The 25,277-nt window shown below is 39.0% G+C and overlaps 1 protein-coding gene across 7 annotated transcripts in view; it reads right to left on the reverse strand.

Moving 5' to 3' along the window:
* The window catches only part of PTPN13 (protein tyrosine phosphatase non-receptor type 13), a 109,066-nt gene that overhangs the window by 4,750 nt on the left and 79,039 nt on the right, over positions 1-25,277 (reverse strand). For 5 of the 7 annotated variants that reach the window (XM_068680525.1, XM_068680522.1, XM_068680526.1 and 2 more), the window contains 26 exons: positions 25,122-25,219; positions 23,778-23,834; positions 22,417-22,509; positions 21,052-21,159; positions 20,169-20,300; positions 19,298-19,764; positions 18,188-18,331; positions 16,795-16,888; positions 15,953-16,038; positions 14,933-15,095; positions 13,898-14,112; positions 13,709-13,807; positions 11,970-12,334; positions 11,628-11,802; positions 10,216-10,374; positions 9,710-9,881; positions 9,404-9,614; positions 8,885-8,955; positions 7,176-7,237; positions 6,332-6,488; positions 5,835-6,011; positions 4,458-4,540; positions 3,175-3,230; positions 2,139-2,242; positions 769-917; positions 52-142 (listed from right to left, as the gene is read on the reverse strand). In XM_068680525.1, coding sequence (XP_068536626.1) covers positions 52-142; positions 769-917; positions 2,139-2,242; positions 3,175-3,230; positions 4,458-4,540; positions 5,835-6,011; positions 6,332-6,488; positions 7,176-7,237; positions 8,885-8,955; positions 9,404-9,614; positions 9,710-9,881; positions 10,216-10,374; positions 11,628-11,802; positions 11,970-12,334; positions 13,709-13,807; positions 13,898-14,112; positions 14,933-15,095; positions 15,953-16,038; positions 16,795-16,888; positions 18,188-18,331; positions 19,298-19,764; positions 20,169-20,300; positions 21,052-21,159; positions 22,417-22,509; positions 23,778-23,834; positions 25,122-25,219 — 3,788 coding nt within the window. The remainder of the gene's footprint in view (positions 1-51; positions 143-768; positions 918-2,138; positions 2,243-3,174; positions 3,231-4,457; positions 4,541-5,834; positions 6,012-6,331; positions 6,489-7,175; positions 7,238-8,884; positions 8,956-9,403; positions 9,615-9,709; positions 9,882-10,215; positions 10,375-11,627; positions 11,803-11,969; positions 12,335-13,708; positions 13,808-13,897; positions 14,113-14,932; positions 15,096-15,952; positions 16,039-16,794; positions 16,889-18,187; positions 18,332-19,297; positions 19,765-20,168; positions 20,301-21,051; positions 21,160-22,416; positions 22,510-23,777; positions 23,835-25,121; positions 25,220-25,277) is intronic. The other 2 variants (XM_068680523.1, XM_068680524.1) reach the window with 2 other exon arrangements.

The raw sequence follows: 25,277 nt of genomic DNA on the forward strand, positions 1-25,277 counted from the left end.
ATACAGACGGAGACAAAATATCAACACAGTGTCAGATTAGTTAGGACTTACAAGGAAGTATGTTTTTGTATCTGTTCTTCTTCCTGTTCTCCTTTGCTTGTCCAATCAAACACTGGTCCAACGGTTTTAACTCTTGAAGATTCTGTAAGGGAGAAATAACTCATACATTACAATGCAATGAATGATGACAAGTGGTAAAGCAGTCTCTCAAAGACACAAAACAAATAAAATAATCCTACTGTGGATATGCACAAAAATTGGGTCACAGAAAGGAAGCTAATGTCAGATACCTAAAAAAAAAATACACCAACGTGAAACAAACCAATGAAAAAAAAAGTGTGATCTAGTAAATACTTCATCTCCTTCTCCTAAAGGAGAGTTTAACAATGTTGAGACATGGAAAGGACTGTTTTCTCATTTCTGCAGCTAGATTTTGCAGCATTTATTTACCTTATCCTTGCCTGTATATTCATTCAGGATAGAGAAATGAAATAAGAATTTACCAGAAATTTGCTAAAAATAAGAATGATGTAAACACATTTTTGAATTGAACTGCCAGCTCTACCTCATCTCATCTCTCAGCAGCTGGCGGGGGGAAGGGAGAGATGTTTGGTGAAGGAAGTCTTTTCATCCTTTTAAAGAGCTGCAAATCAAAGTGCTGTGGTCTTTAAGGCAGTGATGAATCAACCATTCTATTTCTAACTGTTTCATCCTGTTAAAAAGCAGAGTTTTAGAAAACAGGACCTAAAAGGACAAATAGTTACTCACTTCAATCTCTTTAGAAGGGACTCCCTGTTCCAGCAATCCACGCAACATCCTGATGACAGACTTCAATTTGGCTCCTGAGTACTTGCCTCCAGGGAGTACATTCACAGTAGGGAGCGAAGAGATCTCTTCATTTGTCACCAAAGGGAAATCTAGCACAAAAATAAGGCTGATTTAAATGCCTGTATAAATAGCTAAAATTAAGGCAACATAAAATGCAGTGCGGTGCTAGATTTCTTTGTTACTGTTATATATGGTTTTCCTGCTATGCAGGGGTGACTCATACATTATTATCTTTTGCAAAAAAGGCATGACCAACAAAGCATCTTTGAGTGAAATGGTCTTTTCAATGCTATTTGCTACCTCTGTAGATAGTTTCTCAATTTGACAGGCAAAAGCAAACTAACAAACAGCCAAAAGCAAAATTGGCTTTCATTAATCCAGGTACCAAATAGAATGTTTTCCTGAACTTACAATAAGTAAACTAAAATATACTCCATATATACTTTAAATGTAGGTTCTTTAAAACAATCTACAAAATTCATAAATATAAACATGGATGAGTTCAGAAGTCTCCAGTTAAATAAATATCACATCCTGTGAATTCATCTGTAGCACTTATAGTCAAGAGGGCTTTTAAATGTTAATTGTAAGATGCATTAAAAACATTGTTTTCTCCAATAAAGCCTGCTTCCTGTAAGACCTTCAGTGCTCCTCCGAAACAACAACAAAAAAAAGTCATAAACCAGAAGTCTTTGCTATTGCAATTAAGTGTCTTTTCATCTACTAGCTTAGGCAAAAAGTTTACATGGATTATTCTTTACTTCTTTTAATGAATACAGAAACTACAGACACAATGCTACTGTGTATGAATTTCAGGAGCTGACATTTCTAATCCTATCTCAAAAGGAAAAGACTAGCTTCTGCCAAACGCATCAAACTTAGCAGTACTTCACCCTGCCAAATTGAGCAACAGTGGAAAACTGAGACTCAATATAGAGGGAAAATATTGCACAATTTGAACACGTGGGTACTACTACAAGCACACAAGGTGTTGATTTGATCACGGTTAAACCACACAAACCATCAAATGTTGCTACAGTTTTTGTCAGACAGATACTATGGGAGAGAACTGGTTTCAACTGTACTACAACTAGAGGCCAAATCTTGACAATACTTGTTCCGATCAGCTCTCACACAGATACTACAGCTGTAAAGATCCTTTCCAGTGGGTAGTGGAGCTGTTATATTTCCCATTATACCTATCGTTACACCCTCAAAACACATCCTAGACATTTTACTATTCATTTCTGACATATTGTCTCCTTAATGTGATCCTCAGTTTTCAGTTGATTATTTGCTGAAGTTCTTGCCTTTATTTACACGTTCCTGGTTGATTGATTCAATTGGCAATTCATCGCTTCCCCACGTGATTTCATCTTCATCTGCTTGACTCAAGGGAGGTTGTGGAGGTGACCTACAGAAGACAAGGAACATATGGAACAACACCCAGAGATAACACACTTGTAATCTAATGAGATAATATTAGGAGGTAATTTGTAGCTACAAGTTCTTCTGGACCAGATCCATACAAGTGATCTCAAAAAACAAAAAGAACAAAATCCACCCACACCCACCCACTTTTTTTCAATCACCACCGGGGATTTAAAAAAAAAAAAAGATGACAGTGGGGAAAGAACTTGGACAATATTACTCTAGTAATAATCATCACTGCAATTACATTTCAAAGGCAAAGCAGTCAAATAACATCCAATAGAATATTTGGACCATTCACATAATTCAACACGAATGTACTAGGGTACCTATTTTAAACTGCAAGTATTCTACCTTAGTTGAGAATGGCAATAAAAATATCAAGTATCTATACAACATAACAGCACTGTTTAAGCCAAGATTCAACTCAAACTTTCCAGAGGCTTTATTACAACAGAAGCACATACATCTTGACTGAAGCACTACTTAGACTAAGGACAAATATTAGCACAGAGAAACCACTGTGTGAATTTCCAAGATTCAAGGTGTCTCAAAGCAAAAGCTGGTAACGTGGCCAGGCGCATCCTTAGTTTTCCATATAAGAAGAGGAAGCCCCAAGCACCCAAGTGGAAACAGACTGCACGCATGTCCTAATTACATGTTAAAACCATATATCAAAGGAATAAATACAGCCAGGGCACGGTAAACCACAGAAGGGTGACTAATGTTCAGGTGAATTATAACCTTTTCAGTAACAAGAATAGGCAAACAGCAATTCAACAAGACATTACATACAGAATTATCCATATCCCTCTTCCCCTTGCACACACATGTATGCTATATTTGCATTATAACAGCTCTCTTCAGAACTTCATATCTCATGGGTTTACTTTCAAGCAACACTAGAAATCTTACCTTTCTGGCACAGCTTTTTCTTCACAATGGTCTTCACAACCATTTAAGTGTGTTGGCTAGTGGAAGAGAAAAACACATCAAGATCATAGTCATAAAGCTCACCCACTCTAAATTATCAAGGATGTGAGCAGGTATAGAGAGTTTTTCTGAAGCGGACTAAGTTCAGAGCATCAAATAACGTACGACTTTACTATTTTAGCTCACTAATGCAAAATAACAGAGAAGAACACTGAGCACTTGGAAGAAGGCTGCACTGTAACAAGGCCAACAGCTATCTTAAAATTATTCCTGACTCATGGCAGCAGTAGAGCCATCCACATTTTTTCCAGTTGACTTTTTTGTTTGTAATCTTAAAAACCTCTTATGAGGCAAGTCTGACAGTGAACACTTAGGCATCCTGAAAAGCCACCGCTGCCATAAAGAACAGAACAAGGCTTTACCTCTAAATTCTAGGTACTCCTATACACGTCTTCCTCAAAAGACAAAGATGACTCAGCAAAGAAGAGGGCATTTAAATTCTCCTTTGGAGAAAGAACAACTCTCCAAAAGGATTTATGCTTATTAGGCCATCCTGGAAGTTTCCATTGTCATAGTCAATTTTACTTTCAGATCTCCTAGGGAATGCAACAGAGAGACACACTGCCATTCTGTCTCTCAGCTCTCCCCAACTGGACAGAGAAATCCACAACAGCTAGGATATGGCAGATACAAAGGAGTTCTGATAATTTGAAGTGTGAAACCATACTAGGGCATCTAGTGACTGATGTTGAACAGGACATGTAATAATGCAGGGTAAATCACACGTAGAAGGTATTCAAGTTAATGAAAGAATTCTAGCAAAAAGTAAGGAGAAAAGAGGCCTCAAATTTGTATGTTGCAAAGATAAATCTACACAATATTCATTGTGACTACTTCCCTTATTTGAGCAGGAATCAAGGCAACTTTTGAGATGAAATGACTGAAGTAACACTAATGAGGTATTTTATCACTTAAAAAACCACATGGAACAAGACAAAAACTGGTTCTACATGAGAATAAGTTTATGTTAATTCCATGCTTTGTTCTCTTGCATAATTACTTTATTAAAGAGTAATCATACGCTATTTCAAAAATAAATAACTTTTTATACACCATTTAAAGCTACTATTGACAAAGATAATTTCATTTAAAATGCACGTTAAGGTTATTTCCACAAGGCCTATACAAATAAGTAAAATAATAAATTAAAAGAGACTGACACAACAAAATCTGCAGACATGTCTGCCAGCTTATTGCCATCTCACCTCTGAAAAATCTTCAGGTAAAGACGACCCATCACAGTCAGTATCTTCAGACTTATCTTCTGTCAACTTCCCATTCATTTCTACTGTAGCAGGAGAATCAGAATGCAGAAGATACAGCATGAACAAAGTGAAAGTTATCCTGAAACTACCTTCTCAGACATGTATTCCTGTGTAGTGCCAAACATCTCTAACAGGATTCACAGGTGCCAGAATAATAAAGGAACAACTTTCAAGTCCCTTTACTACCAGCGTGCTGGAGAATCAGACCTATGGCTTCCTCCTTAACTAGAAGAGTTGTGATTAAAAGTGAGGTTGTTCGCACAGCTAACAGAGTGTATTCTGCCACAGTGTAACAGATGGGCAGGCTAGTGCTAGGAAATCATCAGATTCCCATGTCAACAGTGTTTCTGCAATTCAATTACATTTAGACCTGCAGCGGTTATAAACAAGGCTTCTACTCTCTCCTTGTATTACTACATCCTAATCAAATGTTATGGATAAAAACTGGCTGCTATAACAGTTCTCTACTGCCCTGTCTTAAACAAACAATATATGTTCACTTGCAAAGAGTGGATCACAGCTAAAAGAAATCGCAAGTAGTGGAACTCAAATGATATTCCTCAGGTAAGGTCCTGACACAGCCAGAATCTTAGTATTGCCTGATTTGTAATATAATGACAGGTGACAGTAACCCAATGAACTTAAAGAGCAGCAAAGAAGATGAAGTAGTTACAATTTTGGAAGGTTTATTTTCAATTCTGAAAGGAAACTCTACACAAGTTAGCAAGCATCTTGCTTGAGCAGTGGGGAGCATCCACAGTGTGACACCACAAAGAACAACAAATCATACTGTATACTAAGTTTCAGTTAGTAACAACTGCACCTAAGGAGACAAAAAAAAAAAGAAAAAGCTGCATAAACAGAAGCAGCTACTGAAAAGCTGCACAGTTTTCCTAAGAGATAAAGCATGCTGGAACAAACCGTTTGGTTTTGAGAGATCTCAACACATTTCCAAATTCTGCAATCTGAGATCAAGGCAACACTGGAATGCCAAAAATACGATTGCAGCTAAATAACTAGGTACCTAAACAGTAGTTCCACTCATGAAACAATTTGAGAACAGGATTCTTTCTCCCAGATTAATACTAGATACTAAATATATAATACTAATATTACACTAATTAATAATAATACTAAATACATACTAAACTGCATCCGAAGTTCACTGGAAACAGCAAATATTTGTAGTCTACTTCGGAAACTTTCACTTCAGAAAACAATTCAATGTCACCTGTCACACTTGCTGCAGCTTACTCAGCACCTATTTCACAAGGCTTGTTGTTTCTAGTCATCTGTTTTAAGAGTGGCTCACAGTACCTGGCAGATGATCTTCTGATGTGGCCTTCTTGATGTGTAGAAGGTTCTGGGCCTCTGATGTAGCGTTATTACGATTTAAGAGGTTCTGGGCTTCCTCATCTACAACATCCAACAGGTATTGGACAACTTCATTGTGATCATCTTCATCATAATATTCATCATCTGGAACCTCTGTTTCTGAAAAACAGATAGTATAAAAGGTCAGTTTTTCCCAAAATGGATTGGGGGCAGATGAGGAGGAGAAAGAGAGGGGCAGACACCAAGGCACTATTCCTAGCTGCTATCATGGCTTTCCCTCATTTCCCTCTGACACAAAATCCAATTTTTATATACCTACTTCCAACATGAACTAATTCCTCAAGAGCACACCATGGGGCTTGAAGATGGTATCTTTTAATGTTGACTGCCAACCTAGGTTTGACTAACTTCAGTCTATTCAAACTCTATTACCTTGATTCTATTTTGCCCGCAAAAAAATGGTCCTTATCTCTTCTTACCTGATTTGTCACTGTGTTTAGAAAAATCTGCTATCTGAGTGGCAAAGCCAAGGGAAGAGGCATCTCCAGACCCTGTGAGATTCATCAGTCCTTTTGTGTGGTGGGTATTATTTTCTGTGTTTGCATGTGATGTTCCTAGGATGCCATTGCCATTGACCTAATAAAGTGAAGAACACTACAAATTAACTCTTTAAGAGTATGTCATCTGTTTAAGCAGTTTAATAAGTAAAAACTACACAGCTCCACTTAGCAAAGAAAAAAAAAAAAGAAACTAGTCATATCCTATTTCATCTGATACAGCTGGGTGATGGGCGGGCAGAATTCTATTTGCCCATTTGGCAGCTTTAAAGTGTGTTTTAAGTTTCAAATGACATTATCAAAGGAAAAGAAATAAAATAATTAAGAAAAAAACACACAGATGAAGAATTAACTACTACAAGAAAACACACAATAACATTTAACATTATATATTCTCAATAAAATGTGCAGGCTTCAATTCTTTTGGTGCCACATTACACCTTTTTCTCAGAAGAAAACAAAGGCGAAAAAAAATATCTGGTGATGTAACATGCAAGTATCTGCAGGAATTGGGAAGAGAATAGATAATAGCCTTGCATCCTCTCATAAGATCACAAGAGAAGATGAATTCCCAAAACTAGTATATTTATTATCATCACTGCTTTTTCATAACAAATGGCAAGAGGGGATTTGCATAATTAAGCAGTGCATTACAACAAACTAACTTCTTTAAAAAAAAGTTTTGTTTTAAACAAAACTCTAACTTGTGTAAACTACGTTCTTTTCTCTAGTTAATGAAAATGTGCACCATAGAGGAAATGTTTACCTTAGGCCCATAAGTATCGTTTGTCTTTTCTGTTTTATCACATGGATCACCATGAGAACAGCCTAAACAAAATGGGGAAGAAAATCAACAACTTAAGAACATTATTTTTTACCATAATTAAATTAGTCCTCAGTTATTATTATAAAATAAACAAGATGTTTTATATTATATTGTGAAATGAGTAACATTTCTGCCACCCTGATTAATGGACAGTGCCAAGCTTACATCCGACAAACTAAAACTTCAAAAAGCCATAATAAAATAAAGTTCAATGGAAGGGGAAGCTTCACTGCTCATAAAAATAACCAACTTGAAACAAAGACAAATGTTAATAAATAGAGTAACAACTTAATGTGTACAGGCAACACTGGCATCTTAGGGAAACAGGATATGATTTCCTTTCCCTTCAGATGTATAGATTACAACCCTGCAAACATCTGTTAATTTGTTGCTTATTTATTTTTCAATAAACATCATCTGACATATTGGTCTTTGTTGTAAGGTACCTTCCCTTCTTGATCAAGAAAAGAGTGATACCATGACACATAAGACCATTGCTTATGTCAGACATCATATTACTGGTATAATAAATAAGACAGAGGAACCACTTGATGCTGTGTATGTAGCTTCTAGTGGGGTTCTGGATTTCCTTACACACGCTTTTACATGCTGAGAAGCAGTTAGATGAAATTACCAAAAGGTAATAATTGCTTGTTGTGAACCTATGCATGACAAGCCATCTAAAAGAAGGGAGTTTAAGGTGTTATCTTTGAAGATTCAGTTAAAAGGCACCTTCCTCATCAATATCTTGATTAAGTCTTTTGAAACAGAATGTTTAGCATAGCTATCGAGTACATGAGCAACAATGAAATGGAACAGTTCAATAATTTTACAAGGTGAGATCAATATTCAAAACTATCTTGACACATTAAGGGCAAGTGTGAAAAACGAGACCTTGATGAATCACAACAAATGCCAAGAACCACATTTCAATGGAAGAAACAAATGCTTAAGACAGTGACGGCATAAACATCGGTTCAGCAGGGAAGCAAATGTAGGTGGTAAAACATCCTGAATTTAAGTGAGTGAACAGGGTACTATTTAGCCAAACGAAGTTCATCTCATCTCACTCAGGAAGCTTTAACAGGAATGCTGTATACAGAAAATTAAAACCAATTATTTCTGTCTGCTTGGCCTGCCTGTGAGTCTCAATCAATGTCATGTGTGCGACTGGAGACACCATGCTTGAGGAGGAAAACAGCCCAATGTAAACAAACTGGAGGGGAATGATAGGATCAGTTTGGGATTTTTTGGTCTGGAAAAAGAAGATTAACGGGTGACCTGAAGCTCTTGCAAATGTAACAAAATGATATTTTTAAGCCTGGTCAGAAGAGACAGAACACAAGTAGAATAATAATATTTTTACATGTATATCATAAAAAAAGATCAGTTGAACTTACTCCTTAGCTTGTTTTTAGAGAAAATTTCTGAATTAAAGTAGAAACAGAAACAGAGAGAGACTATTGCTGAATCTCTTTTAGTGGAGCTTTTAAAGCAAAGAGCCAGCACACACCTGCTGGAGATGCTCTCAGTACACAGAGTTGCAGTGCAGCAACTGCACTCGGATAGCATCTTAAGATGCATACAAGTTCCTTCATTTTCACGGACACATGCATTTCACCTGCAATAAGTAACTAAGCAGATCTTACCATTAGATTTTTTTGACCATGAATTTGAGCTGTTTGGGCTTTTGGATTTTGGAAGCACTGGATGACCATCTCTATGAAAAGAAACGTTTACAGAAATGTGTATTAACATATATAAATCAATAAAAGCACGATTATTGCACATACATACATCGATATCTGATGACCAATAAAACTGCGAGTTGTTCTGCCTATTAAAAGAGCTCTGGAACATTAAAATATTCCATAATAGAGATAAAAGCACTGGTAGTTTGGTTAGTTCCTACTCCGGGAAGGAATCAAGAGCTGGAGTTTCATTCTGGATTCCTACGAAAAGATTCCAGATTTCAGGAATCCAGAAAGATTTGACATTCAAGGCGGTGCTAGAGCATCCATGAGATGACAGAACTATTTAAGTTACTACTTTGAACACTTACGCTTCATAGCTGGACACTGCCTTGTGTTCCCTAGAAACACAAAACACAAGTACCAAGTACCCTTCTGCACTGAAGCACAAAAATTGAGAACATACATAAAACATACCTGGTCGCTTTGAGCACCACTTTAGGAAGGGATGTTTCCAATGACCTTTTGGCTTCTTTCAGAGACATTCCCTGTGTGCTTACTCCATTAATGTAATGGATAATATCTAGCACATGGAGACTCTCTTCCCTGGCAGCAACTGATCTGGGGAGAATGTCACTAATATACACAACTTGGTAAAGGCTGTCATGACCTCCTGATAACACCAGACCTGTGTAGGTAAAGAAAAAAAATAAATCAAGTTCTTGCTTTGTAACTGAAGAAAAAAAATCACACTAGAGAAAAAAAGCAGTATAATTCTGTTACCTAGCTCCTCCTTATGACATGTTAGTGTAATATCAGGCAGTAAATGAGGCAATACTGGCATCTTGGGTAACTCCAAAACACGTCCTAGCACTAATCTGACGGTTCTGGGGGCAGCACGGAGAAAATTTACTGCATCTGTATGACTCATGTTAGTGACATCAATGTCATTAACCTGCGAAGAAAAAAAAAAAGAAGCATCTCCCAGTTAGGTTCCAAATGAAACAGACAGTGTTAGAGTAAACAATCACTACTATTCCTGTTGTTGATTCTTGACATTAAAGGACAAAACTATGGATGCTTTATTGACAACACTTGTGGTTACTCATACTTATTTCCTACTTTTATTTCTGTTTGTCTAACTGCTATCTAATTATGCCTCACAAAATGTGCACTCCTCTGTTCCTTAAGCACATTTACTTTAGCACACAATGGGGTTCACATTTATTTTAGGGTCAAAGGTGCCCTTTTCATGCAATCACTCTATCTGGAAATGGTAATTCTCTCACTTTTATTAGTCGGTCTCCAGGTCGTAGTCTCCCATCGCTTTTGGCAGGATCCTGAACAATGTCGTGAATGTAGCAGCCAACGTTATCGTTACCTTTGGTCACTGTGAAGCCCAGACTACCCTTTTCAGACTTGGTCATGGTGACTTGGAGCTCTACTTCCTAGGGAAAGAAAGTAGCACTTCACAACACATACAAACAGAAGCAAACACTTCACTGAATTTGAGTGTCAGAAATATAAAACGGATTTACCTATTGGTTTAAATGGAACACAAGCATAAGTACTGAGATGGTTGTCTTAGCAGGCTCAGCTTAGCTGCATCAAGTAATTACCTCTAATTTGGACCTCTTTTTCATGAAGCTAACCTTGTGCCAAAGGCCCATTATCTAAACAGAGTTGTCAAGAAATCTGTCAAAACTGACACCTTAATTTACCCTCAACTAGCTGCCAAGCAATAAAAAGACTCTGTATTTTCCAAGAAAGACAATGCAACAGCAGCTATTCAACTAAATAAGGTGAATATATTTTCTTATGATGGGATACAACACTAGCTTTTCTTAGAAAAGAACACAGGCATATGTCTTGTCTTTTTTAATTTGCATGAATTTTGTTTGAAAGATGCCTATCTACTTCACTTGCACAGAAACTCACACAGCACCATGAAGATTTGAGGAAAAACTTCTCCAAATGGAGTTTAGGCTAGAACAGCTGTGTAACTTGGAAGACTCTCATGATTAAAAAATATCAAGCCTTACTTTTCATTTTCTTTTCTATCTGTGAATCGATTATGGGAAGCTATGGAAGCACAAGTCCCTTCTGATACACAATACAAATGTTTCTCAGGTTGCAGTAAGCTATCTCAGAAAAATCTTAAAAATAAGCTGCATTTTGTGACAGAGCAGAAAATTTGGGGGATTCATAGATACTAAAGCAGTGAAGAACAGGGTCTACACAATTCCCTTCTGCCCTGATTTATCCCATTCTCTCCAAACAACCACAAAGCAAGATAACTGCCATATAAAATTAATCTAAGAACACTGCCTAGAGCTCAATAAATGCTTAATGCCAAGCGTTCTAAGGCTGAGATGACACATGAAATACACACACATATACGCATACAGGGAGGCTTCCGCACTCAGAGGGAAGCATAAAAAAAACAACTTGAAAAGCCCAGGCAGAAAGCATCTGCCAACACTTGTATGAACAGTCACAGCTCAGTGGTTACAAATGGCAGATGTACGTGTGCCATTTATAAGACACACCTCCAGTTTAATGCAAGTATAACTTACAACTATCCCCTTTGTAAATTAACATTCAGAACTTCTATACTGTCACTCCTGATACCACAGCTATAAAAACTTCCAGTTGGCCACAGCAACAAGTATATTACTGAAAGACAGAAAAAGGACATTACTGGCTCATATTCTTCAGCATTTTTTTCCAACTGGCTGAGTAACGATGCCATTCCTCCCAGGTGTGGAGTCAGCTCAGATGCAGGAGTAGCAAAACAGTTGTTCATTAAAATGGATGTGGTAACATCAGGAACAGTTCTGCAGGTTGGGATCAGTGGCAAATCCAATGGCGCAGTGCTAAAGATAAACAAGCAAATCAAGGATCAGTTTACACAATGTACCTATCACCAATAAATGAATATACAAACTGCTAAAGTATTTCATGTATTTCCACGAGTAGGTCCAAAAACCTATTTTTGTAAACACTTTCTGCAGCACTACAAGGGTCATCACGAGCAACGTACCTGTCGTCCTCTAGCTCCGACTTGCTAGAAGTTTCATGAACAGAACACAAGATGGTGCGAACAGCCTCTTCCTGCCCGCTGCGTGCCTCATACTGGCTGTGTGCCTGTGGCACAGCTTCACCTGATGGTTGGTAGAGGGCAGAACTCCAGCCAGAGCCCACCTGTGCTGCTGAGTCCATCACCTCCTCATCACCACTTCTGCTGCTGTCACTGTAGCTATCTCTCCTTGATGGAGATTTTAGTCTTTTCTTGCTTGGATCAATGGTTTCATTTTCATCTGAGCTGTCAGCCTGTTCTCCAGTCGATGGACCAGAAACTTCTCTGCTGACATCTGGAAATACTTGGTGGGGTGAATGGATGGGGGTCTACAGAAAGCAAGGAGATTTAATGCATCAAACTCCAATTTTGCAGAGAGAAGGAAGTTGCAAAGACTGCATTAAATTACCAGAAACAGTCAGTGACCCCTTCCATTTAGATGTAGCCTCAGTTCAGTGAGCATAGTATGGTGCAATTTTACCAAGTTCAACGCAGCTTTGCCCAGATGAATTACGCAGAACTTGGAAACGTATATTGCTAAACAACTGCAACATCACCTACAGAAAACAAATACACTCTATGCTTGTGCTTCTGAGAGCCTGCTGACAGGTGCTTCTAAGCTATGAGGAGCATAATATACTGCTGATGGTTAAGGTGCAACTTGAGTCAAACTGATTTCACACAGCAGGGAATCAGAAAGAGTTTTAAACAAAAAGCTAAACAATAGTCTACAAAAGCCATCAGAATTTACACCAAATGGAGACTGTTTACCAAAGTTAACAACTTCAGTGAGGATAAAAGACAGTTTCCAAATTCTTGTGTTCATGACCATGCCTATCTGGGCTAGTGTTATATACAAAAATTTCACTTGATCATTTACTGCCCCCTCCCCCCCTTTAATTTAGTATATGTGCTCCTTTATTAAAGGTATTCCTTACTAGAAATGGATTATAGGATTAGTTGTTTGTATTATTATGCCACTTGTTCATCTCATTTCCTTACTCTAATCTTACATTTTTATTTGTACATTTAGGTTTCTGCCATCAGAGTTGAATAGATTTAACAGTGTGAACATGAAATTAAGTAACTTAAATAGAATTTTTGCCACTCCGTTTATACTTTTTTCCCTGTATTATGGAAAGCCTACATTTCAGACAAACTCCTCTATATATTCTCTTTTACTGAAATATTTGTTTTTTCACTTTTTCTAAGTATCCTTCTGTTGAACAGAATGTTCTTCTGTTCTTTTGATATACTTACTGGTGTGCTTTGTAACATGTTCTTTGGAACATCTCTCAAGTCCAGCAAGTAAATATAACCATCTTTTCCCCAGTTTTACAGGTGCCAGAAGCAGACAAATAGAACATATTTTTCAAACCTATTTTCTACAAATCAACCTCCTCTCCCAAAAGGTCTAAGCCAATCTCAAATGTTTTAGACTACCTAATAATAAACAAACCACAAACACGTTATGGAAGGCTCGTATTCTTTTAGTATCTGTGAAACTCTTGGTACCTGGATAGAGGAATTTACCAGAGGAATAAAATTTCTGTGAGTGCCGTTCGCCCATCTTTCCACCCCCATTTTGCATTTATTTAACTAATCCATTAGGCCAAATAAACAAACCTTCAAACAGTAATTAAAAGAAAGTAATTAAAAAAAAAAGTAATTAAAAGAAAAATATTCTATGCCATAGACATTACCAACAAAGAAGGATCGATGTCTGGTAGTATACCAGCTGGTGGCCGACAAAGGAGAAGAGAAACTTCTGGAGATGTTCCCCTCAGAGCAGAGATGACTTCCTATGGCCAGAGTTGGATTCAGTATTAGACACAGACACCAAGACTTTCAAGGCTACCACACCACTAAGACAGACAATAGAAAGCACAAACCTGCTGGGATAAACCCTTCAGCGATGCCCCGTTCACTTTGAGAATGACGTCCCCAATTTCTATCTGCCCACTTTCTGCAGCAGGCTGCCCAGGAAAGAGCTTTTTCACCCTCACAATGGTTGAGCCCAGCTGCTCTGGGGTAAGATTATCCTCACGGCAGAAGCTGAACCCAAGGCCTGAGCTATTCTTCAACAGCTTCACCTCAAATGTGTTCTCTGCAAGACAAAGAGTTACACATGATTTCCTACACCGTGCTGGTCATTACAAAAAAAAAAAAAAAGCAGCATGCACTCTGACTCAAGATGTGACATTGCACACTCTCCCCCTCACACGGTTCTCCTTCACCTTCCAAGTTGCTGAAAGCCAGGGCATCTCCAAAGCAGTCCATTCAGGAGGCTGTTACAGCCGAGTGGTGTAACCCTTCTGGCCACTGATCAGACATTTTTAAGAGAAGTAAGGGTAGATCCTGACAGACAAGATAAACCTCACACAGGAAGACGAAAAGCCATCTGAAGTGGCTTTGCCATCTGAGTAGGCTTCCCTCCCTTTCCACACATCCCCAGCAGGAGCTGAGGAGTGCCAGCCTCTAGTCAGCCAGAAAATTCTCACCTTTCCAGTCCCTCTTCTGGCCTCACCCAGCTCTTGATGTCTATTCTCATCTAGACAGGAACAGCAGGACCTACAGAAGCTCTCGTACCTGAATATCTCAACCTCTGCTTGGTACCAGAGCTAGCAGCGTCCCTTTTACCCCAATCTTGCTACCAACCTGGGCTGCAAGGCTGACAAAATTGGGAAACAACCAGGAGCAGTGAGAGAGGAAACAGTTAATAGTCACTGAATTACGTTAACAAGATGAGAAAGGAAACCTTCACAACAAATGCAACAGAACAAAAAGTAAGAAACTGGTGCTTGGTAGAGATTCCTACCAGCTTTGTCTCCTGTCTGCCTTTCTATTTCACAGAAGATAAGAGAAAACAATTACATAAAGCTAAAGGATGCTTTGAGACTTCAGACAGTTTTCCTACAAGACCCGACCTGCAGTGACAAAGCTGTAGTCTTTGGCATTTGTAGCTTTTATCGCTGGTTTCCCCTGAGGCTCACATTGCCCCACCTGATTTGGAGGCGTGCACTGTGGTGTTACCGGAGCATGAACCTTTGCTGCTGAAAGTTGCCCTTTTTCCAACAGCAGATGCACCACCTAAAGGGATGAAACAATCTCTAGTTAAGTTGCAACAGTCACAGAGATGACACAGTTTGTTTCTTTCTAATTTGTCAGTATCTTAAATTTTACAGCAGCAAGCTTTATGGACACCTCCCTCCCTTCCTCCCTCCCTCCCATGTCCTCAGTTTGCTCCTTATTTTAAAGGCTGTGAGCGACAAGTTCCATAATAAACTAATGGGTTTGCAAATATTTTGTCAAGGCAGAAGCAGAAAAGGTTTTCATCCAATAAGGCTCTGAAGGGGTTAAGAAGCATCAAAGATGGTGATTTTCACATGGGTAGAGGGAAGAGTTAAAAGCATTTTATAACGTGCGCACAGACAGTAATCCTTCGTAGCTCTGGATGTGTGCAGTCAGTGGCTATTTTCAGGTGTGCACGTACTTCCATAGATGAAGCAGCAGCCACGAACAGCACTACAAGGAGACACTGCTGACAGACTCTAGTGCCTTCCAAAAAGGTAAACACTCAACTAAAACTACCCACACAACATGCAAACAGCTGCACACATGGAGGCCCTTGTGTTCCCAGCGGATCAGATTCAGGACCTTACTGTAGCATGCCAGAGCTGTTTTCCAACCCACATAACCCAGCTTCCTTCCTACGAAACTTAGGGTCAAGCAGAAACCAATGGCTTGCAGGTCTCTCACCCACACACAGCACCACAACTTGGCTTGGATGGACAGATTTGGGACCCAGGAAGCAACAGAGTCTGAGAAATCACACCTGAAACAACCAGCACACTGCGGAGGATTCTTGTCTGTAATTTCCTCTATTTTTATTCCCTCATGAACAGCCAGTTCACTACAGACAGAAGGAATGAACCACCACCACTTACCTGCCCAGTGTTTCGCAGTGTTTCCACAGCTTGTTTATGGGTAGCGCCTTCCAAACTAATCCCATTGACAGAAAGCACACGGTCACCTACAAATAAATGATGAATCCTCTGAGAAAAATTAATCAGAACATCTGTAAAACATACATGACATACAGAAACCTTCAAGTCTCAGCTAACAAAGGCAGTTACTGAAGTAAATCCTCTCTCCCCTCTGTTCTCTGAGCAAAGAGAACTCTGCAACTCAACAAATCTGGGATAACAGCGTGTCAAAGCCAGCATTAACTGTGAGAATGCTACCTGCCACAAACCTCAAAATCTTTATTAAAAAAATATTTTAGTCTATAAGGGCAATTCTCTCTTTACTAAAGCATGAAGCCTGGCTTAGAAACACAAAAAATCATAGCAATTACATTGATTTTCTGTGTCAAGTTACCCTGCACGACAAGCAAAAGGCCACAAATAAAACAAAGCCCTCTCCATGGCTGGCACAGAGAAGTGTTCTGCATTACCACAGGCTGCATTAGGGAAATAAAATCATGCAGCATATTCCGTATTTTTCCTTTCCACCATCCCTGCACTTTTCTGTTGGTTCTGCAATTGTCTTAACATTTTATCTTCACCTGCAGAAGTACCTGTCAAATCATTTGAGACAGTATATAAAATTGCAAGTGCAAATGCAGTAGCTTGGGGAAACTGCTCTGCTTCTCAGTGCCTCCTCTAATTGTACTTTTATCCACAATATTTCCTAGCTTCTAGGCCACAGCGTATCCCTCAAGTCCACCACAGACAGTTATCTGTCATTTTGCACATTAAGAGTCTGACTGAACCAAGTGAAATATTACCTTTTTCTATTCTGCCGTCTGCTTCGGCTGCTCCCTTAGGAATAATCGCTTTCACATAAATGCCGCCGTGCCTTATGCTGGTATTTACACCACCCTAAAAGGAGAGCAAAACCAGGATTTGTCAGCCTTTTTGCAGTCAGAACACTGCGTAATTAAATGCTGTGTTACACAAGGATAGCTGCACTCAGGAAGCACTCTGGCTACTGCCATGTATAAGGAACAGCCAAACCATCAAAAGCAAACTGTTTCACAAAGCATGTTCCCACAGTCATGCAATTTGTTACGAGTGAAGCTGAGGTGGGAAGGCTGTAAAAACACAAGCTTCACAGTGCAGACGCACTCAGGGCAAACAGGTGCCTTTCAGCAAAAAGACGTCTGCTTTGCACTGGGGTTTAAGGCTCGCATGCACACAGGCGCTCCGAGATGTTGGAGAGCACAGCAGGCATCAACAGCCAAAGCAGAAGATGCACACCATGCAGTGTCCTACTCTGATTCAACATCAAACTAAGGAGAGCTGCCTTCTCTCACATCATAGAAGTCTGAAGGTTTAAGCTGAAAACACCTGCCCAAGCTCAAATGGCGTTGCTTTTTGAGGGCCTTAGTAACTCTGGCTCACAGACAGCTAATGCTGCACCACCAGAGCTTCTCCACAGACTCAGAGGGAGCCCAGCAATGTGTATATTGGAATATGAAGCTACCCAAAAAGCATTTAAGACACAAAAAAAACAGGAGCTGTGAAAAACGTGTGCATCTCAGTTCTAAATCCTTCTCATCACCCCGCAGTGCCACTCTGCAGGATGGCAGGCCCTAAACGCCAACTACCTTCAAAATTTTATAACCCAATGAGAAATTTCTCCACTAAAAAGATATTTTTGATCTCACAGGGCAGTAACCTTGCAAGGAGGCTGTGTCAGCCAGGTCTAATTTGGATTTAAGTATTTTTTTATTTTTTTTTGCTTTCTGCTTTTTAACCAGCAGAGGGAGAACAGAACACAGTGCATGTACACAAGGAAGTGCTCTGATATCCTGAGGTAACACTACTCCTTCCACTGCCTGTGATGCCCATCAGAAAAGGTCTTATTTCTCCCTGTTGCATGTTATTGGGTGGCAGGGGCCAAATACCATCTTTTTATTTGTACTTGTAAGTAGTTTCTACAATAAGATTCTACTAGGACTTTGGGGATATACCATAAAACAACAAACAGGGGTTACTTAAAAAGGGAGATGACAAAAAAGGGACTTAAAATATTATAATTTTTCAGCTTTGGTGAGACGAATTCTATGTCAGTAAAGCTGTGTACTCTGCAGTGACTACAGAAAATATTTTGCTTCCTTGTAATTTAGTAATTAATGGGTTGCTGGGAGTAGAGAAAAAGAGAAAACATCTAAAAACCTTGTCAAACAGTACCGTGACACTTATTCCCAAGCCGTTATCTTTTTTGGCTAGTTCAACCTCAAAGATATCTCCAGGTTTAAGAAGTGCTGCAGTAACCTTTTTAGAATTCGTTTTGTGTGCTGTATTCGCTGAGGAAGATTCCTTTATTTAAAACAAAAAGCAAAAAGAAAAACAAAAGAGAAAGGTTTCTGTTAGAACAGAAGTTTGCAGTTAAGACCCCACAGGATGAGCTTTTGAGTCAGATGCAGCCAAAAGGAGTCCACATGGGAAAGGGCCCATCAGTCTGACTCATAAGACTCATAGCTTTAACTCCTTTAATGCTGCAAAGTTTTAGTGCAGAAACATGCCTGACTTTCAGCAGCTGAGTCTTTACTGTCAAAGTGAGCTGGTCGTGGAACAGAGAAACTTAACCATAAAACTTCAGTATTACAGTAGCCTAGGGTTTGTTGGATTAATTATTACAACTTCACTGAACTATCTCCATCAGCCAAAAAACAGGGATCATTGCAAGTTAGGGATGAATTTATAGTACTTTCTCGTGTGCTTTCAGCAAGGTGAAGCAGCAAGCTCTCTGCTCAGGCATTGCTCGCTGCAATGAAGTTCGCGTTAAACAAGAGTATTTTTTCCTTGATTAGATAATGAACTCCCAAACAATAGGAGTTCAGCTACTCATTCCAGATACATCACTACTAATTTATCTAATCTTGGAAAAATTTACATTATCTTCCAGGTAAATTAATTTACCTTCAGGAGTGGCCATTACCCCACGATCACACTGGATAAAACCAAAGAACTGCAAACATGTTCTCTACAGAATCAGCAAGAGCACTACACATTCATCCCAAAGCAGAATCTGCCTCAACTAAGACGTGCCCATGATGTGATATTGGAAAGCTCTTGGAAGTCACAGGAGTGATTTTCTCCACTCATTTTGAACAAAATCACCAAACTAGTAGAAATTAGCTACTAGCATTTGCCATTAGCAGGATAAGCTGCAGGCAAGGCTGGCCTTCTCCCACACCCTTTCACCTTATTCACACCCACAGGCAGCTATTTCATTCCCACTCTTAACACCGATGGGAAATGCATGTATGAAATAAACTATGCCTTTTTATCTGCCTGCTGCTCCTGACTGCTGGAGTAAGTTGCTTCATCCATGTCAGAATCTCCTCGGTCAGAATATTCCACCGACTCTACTACCCCAGGCCTTTTAATTTTTGCTCGGGTACTGTCAGACGACGATCTTCTCTTCTCATTACTTTTTGAAAGCCCAGTCTGGGAATCACTGTTGTTCTGAGGATCCTGCTGGGCTCTGCCACTTGCACGTTTGCCAAAGAAGCCGGCACTCTGGCTCTGAGACAGGCTGGCACTCTCAGTTCTGGAGTCCTGGGAGCTCATGCTCCCATCCCGCTTGGCTCCTGACAAGCCAGACAAACTCCCTGAGACGGGCCTCTGGTGGCCGCGGGACCGGTTGTGCTCTTCCGAAGAGGACTCCGCCTCGTTGTCTTGCACTGACGATGGCCTCCTTAAATAAGTCCTGGCTCCGTTAGTGAGGTGTGCAGCGTTGGATGATGCTGAAAAATCAGGAGACAAGACAGTCAGGAGCTGCTGGTAACATCTTGTCTGCAGTATTATAGAAATTTCTCACAGCCATGCACGGTTTCTACTGGTCCATATCACATAGAACACTTTCGTCTTAAAGTGCAAGCAGTGTGTCCTCACTAAAGGTTACCACAAGTTATCTTACTGCTAAGCTCAATGTGTCTGCTTTCAGTTCCAGAGCACAACTTCAAGCACGTATTAGCTGGGTTTCACAGAAGTGACTGAAGTTATGGGTGGCATTTTATGGCTAGGTCAGTTGCTCAGATCAGTGAAGTAAAGGAAACAGAGAAAGGACTTTACAAAAGTTGTCAGAGAAGGCAGATCGTTCAAACTCAAAGAAGAACTCTTTAATAGTAAAGAATATTTCTCTCCGTACCTTTGGATAGCTTGTCCTTGGGCTGAGAGATAACAAGTGTCACATCTTCAGGTGCATTCTCTATAATTTCTAATGCCGCATGATGGCTGACACCCTCTAAACTTGTGCTATTCACGGATATTAGTCGGTGTCCTGCACAAAATGATTTGTTCAGATACAATCTAACATACATATTTTCAGCCATCATTGATGACATGAGTGTGCAAGTCTGAACATATTTATGCAAAGCATAATAACTGCTAAAATTAAAATGACGCTGGGAAAAGGAACCCTAATCATTAATAAGAAAAAAAAATCAACTGGTGATATTTCCTTTTTTTTTGAAACTGCCAAACCTTTCCCTGTTATTTTTTCCTGATTTTTTTTTTCACTCGTTCAACCTTTTCCTTTGCCATAAGCAGAATGGACGAAAAAGCAGAAACTGAGAAATGAAATAGACTGTGCAGTTTAGTTCAAGGCACAGATAAAACAAATAAGCACTGATATTACATAAAATCCATTTTCTCTCTTTTTCTAAATATTATTATCAGGATTGCACGTATTTTTCCCTAAATCCTGGTATGGATTGGAAGTTTAAACAGTTTTAAATTAGAAAGTACCAATCAAGAGACAATATCAAATAAAACCTCTCTCTCTTTTTTTTTAAACAAATTTTCCATTTTCTACTCCTTCAAGTTTACAATTTTTATTGTGATGCTACTGTCTTTTATTTTCATATTGTTCAACTGAGATGTACATCACCAGTTTTCTAAGTTATCCTGAAGGGATCTGAAGTTTGGCATATTTAAGGGACTGTCTTCCGCAGCCACAGATGGCAACTGCACTACATAGGTGTTTGGCCTTTTGTATCATGCATACACCTCTCCTAATTTACAGTATTCACCTGGTTTTAGAGATCCTTCCAGATCAGCTGGCCCTCCAGGAGTAACTGAATGAATAAAAATTCCCAGATCAAGTTTGCCAGTCTTCTCTCCACCAACTATTTGAAAGCCTATTAAAAAAGGTCCAAAGCATGCAAATATGTCAGTGATCACAGTTAAACTTAATACACTGCAAGTCTATGTTTCAAAACAGACAAAAACTTAGTCATTCTAACATATGTAAAGTAACACAAAATCATCTATACCTCTCAAGGAATTCTACATGAAAGTAAACAATAAAGCTTTTTGATAACTTTACTCTGTTGTTTTTTAAGTAAGCAGTTCAGACTTTCTCTAGCTGTCAACTGTGGCACAAAAAACATGCACAAAAAGATAACGTTATACATCCATTCGCTGACCAGATGAAATGTATTTGCACTTAAAATGTTAGATGCTTTACTTAAATGTCTGACCCTGATATTAAGAACTGGGTTCTTCAAACCCCAGTTTTCTGTACTGAAGTGCAACATATCTAGGCTTTCTTTTGAAGCTTCTAAGATCTATCTGCCAATTCTACAAGGCAAAGCTGGCAAAGATGCCCATGATCAAGAAACTAAAAGCTCAAAGATGACAGGTCTCCTCTACTCTAGCAGAACAGCAAAGTAACAGATTACATGGGAAAGAAAAGGTGAAGTTCATATGAACTGCTATCCTTTTTGGTCAGCTCTTATCTTAATGTTCAGTGTTGACCCTGCACAATATGATCTTGTCAACTTTTTCCGTCTTCAAATTTACAAAATAGTCTTCTGTGGAATGGCAGAACTATACCCTAAAGGATACTTCAAAGAGCCTCCCCTCAACTGCAACTGTTATCAAATTGAAGAGAAAAATTACATGGGTTTATGAAAAACAACAACAGGAGGAGGAATGGAACCTAAATATCTCAACTTCCAGACTCACTAAACCTCAAACTAACGTTCCATTCAGTGACATGAGAACACAATTATTTGTTAATAGCTTTATAAGGTTTTATTCTTTAAAACCTCCAAGTTGTCATAACTGTGAAATGTTCATGTGTTAGCTGAACAGAGACAAACTTCAAATGCTAACTTCTATGATGATTATTTCACAATAATCAGAAATGTTATACCACATGTAATATAGAGAAGCCAAGAAACAGGCCTGCTTAACGCCAAGCAAGTCAGTAGCACGTGCTATTAAGAAAGCCTAGGCTTCTGCATCTTAAACAAATGCCTTAGAAATCCAGCTCATGCCTGTTTTCCTCAGTCCTATGATAAATACTTAAAACAGAACACCAAAACTGTATTTTATTTTCAGCTTCAATGAACATACAAAATAACAAACTCAACAATTTTAAAGTCACTTACCTAAACCCATTTTTTCATCCTTTTTCAAGTTCACTAAAGTGATCTCTCTTTCTGGCGAGGAAACTCTGCTCTGTGTTGTTTGCAGAGAGTCAGCTGAAAAGCCAACATTTGCTGATCAGGCACGAGGTGAACACTTGCACATGCACATCCTTTTAGGTTTGCCTTTAAATCCTATTCCATAGGAGAAATTAGTCCTCTGATAAACTGAAAAGCTTTTCTGAAGCAGTGGGTCCAGCTTGGATGTTCCAAGCCACGTATGAGTAAAAACAATTAAAAAAAATTGCACCTCATCTCATCTTCAGCAGGTAAAATCTTTGTTTCCTCCTAAGAAAAGCACTTAGCATAGTCTGAGCTCACCCGAGCCTTAAATCTTCAAATTGATGGGTCTCAGTTCAGCCAGGTATATAGATCTGTAGTTAGGTACCCTGCTCAGTGACTCAGGGCTTTAACACATTGGTAAAAGTGAAACTGAGGCTTAATATATTAAGTTACTGAAGGTTAAGAGTGAATTCTTTTAACGAAGGTCCTTTGTTTAAACAACATTAGAAACATCTCCTAGACCCTATCTTGTTTAAATTGACTTCCACATTTGCAGCTCTAAAGGCTGGTGACTGCTGCGTCTCAAATCTGAGCACACTCACGGTAGCTTTATGTGACTTATGAGTGTCCTCAACAGGCTGAAAGAGACCCGGGCACTTAAGAGACAGAAGCAGCATGATTTGGGGAAAAACAAAACAAAACAAAAACAACAACAAAAACCACCACAACAATGTCTCCTGCAATTCAGAAAAAGGCAATATATTCTAAGTCTGACCTCATGACGTTTCTACCTGTAGAAGATCGAACTTGTTTATACTGGACAGTTAGCTCAGTTTTGCTGTAAATGGTAGAAGTGCTTCCACAACAGCAGAAACCTAGTGTGCTCTGCACACCAGTAACAAACAAAAAAACCTGATGCGAGAGACTGTGACAGACTTCTCCATCTAGAAAAAGGTTATGATCCCCACTGCAAAAGTCAAAACACGGTCTTTTGGGACCCTACAGCATCATTAGCCTCACAAGTAAGGGAAATGAGCTTGGAAGGGCATGGCATGTTAGGTAACACAACTCTCCAAGCGTCAGACTGAACAGACACCCTCCACATCAGAAAAGCATTACACAAATGTAAAAATCTCCCTCAAAAAGCCATCCAAAACAAATAACGGAAGCTGTATCTAGCAAAACGTTCCACATCCAACTAAGTGGCAGAAGTATCTGATTTAAGAATAGCCAAGAAACAAGACAGGTTCAAGTGCAGCACTTGACAAGTACAAATTACAAGTAACTGACTGAAATAATTAAATGGACATTTATTAACTTACTGCTCTCTTTTAATGGTGTTGATGTTGGAAGATTTCCAGAACTATTCATGCTAACACCTGCAACATGAATGCAAATATTAGACATTGTTTTTTTCATAAAGCTACAGAGAAGCTTCAGACATTACACAGAACATGCATGAGTTCATTCACAATATCAGATTCCTTAGTGGAAAAATGACACCAAAGAAGTTATGGTTTAGCAAATTGTGGTGATTAAAGTACTTTGGTCGCAATTCGAAGTTAAGAAAGGGGGGTAGCTCATGCAAAGACAAAGAATTACAGAAAGGACAGAGCTTTGGCCTTCACGGCCACTCTTAACTTCAGGTAAAATTAGCAGGGCTTTAAGGAAAGGCCTAAGTCAAAGACTAATTTTTGTTACACAATTTCATTAATATACCTAACTTTATAAAGCAACAGAACAGTAGCCTTCTAAGATTTTACACAGTAACAAGCAAGTCTGGGCAGTAACAAGCGACTTGGACCAAATATTTCTATTCAGATTGGTTTGTACTTAGGACCATATTTTCTTTGGAAGAAGCAATGCCGAATAAATAAGGCTGTCCTTTACACAGGATGAAATAATAAATGTACTAAGTTATGGAATTAAACGAGGTAAGACCATCTAAGCTTTTTAGCAAAGAAGTGCAGACCTTCTCAAACTCTAAACCCTGAAGTTTCAGCTGATGAGTTTCATCCACAAAGAATATGTGTCCCCCAGCAGCAGCAATGTCCAACATGTAACTAAGATGGTTATTGGACTTGCTGACCCAGAGATCATGGGTTAGCACATAACAAAACTAATTGTAAAGCTAAATGTGCAGGATACATAGCTGACATCAGTCTCTACAGAAATTCCATGCCTCATCTCAGTTCTGAGCAACTGATGCTCTTAATCCAGAAAAAGCTTGGTTCCCAGTTCAGTCCTTGTTTTGTGTTTGTAGTCCTTGTTTTCTGGTTTAAACCAGAAATTCATGAGAGAGCTATCAAAAATTTATGTTCCATAAGCCAATGATTAAGTTTAAAAGCATTCCGCTTGTTTTTTGGTGAACTTGATTTTTACCATCTGCTAGGACTTACTTGTGCAGTCAGTACCATAAACTATTGATTCTTTGCATACCTGTGTAGAGACTGGATTGTTACTTTCTCCATAGGAGTATTTTTTTTTTGTTTCTTTGCTACAGTTATTCTGGAACTACAGGTGATGTGTCTGGAGTACTTTAACACGTGATCCCTTTTTAAAAGTCCAAATATTGCTACCACTTAATACATATATCAAAGCATTACATCTGAAACAGTTTTAGAGGTTAGTTAGTAAATACCGCAATAGGATTTTTGTATGCTGACCTACAACATAGGCTTGACCAGTATCTTCAATGGATGATGAGTCCGATTCATTTTTCTTTCTTTCAGGACTTCTACTTAAACCTGCATGAGATTTTGAACTTAAAGGGGAGAAGGAGAGAGGGGGAAACCAGACAGAGGGAAAAGGAAATTGGGAGA

Source organism: Anas acuta, chromosome 4 (assembly GCF_963932015.1).
Source record: "Anas acuta chromosome 4, bAnaAcu1.1, whole genome shotgun sequence".
NCBI lineage: Eukaryota > Metazoa > Chordata > Aves > Anseriformes > Anatidae > Anas > Anas acuta.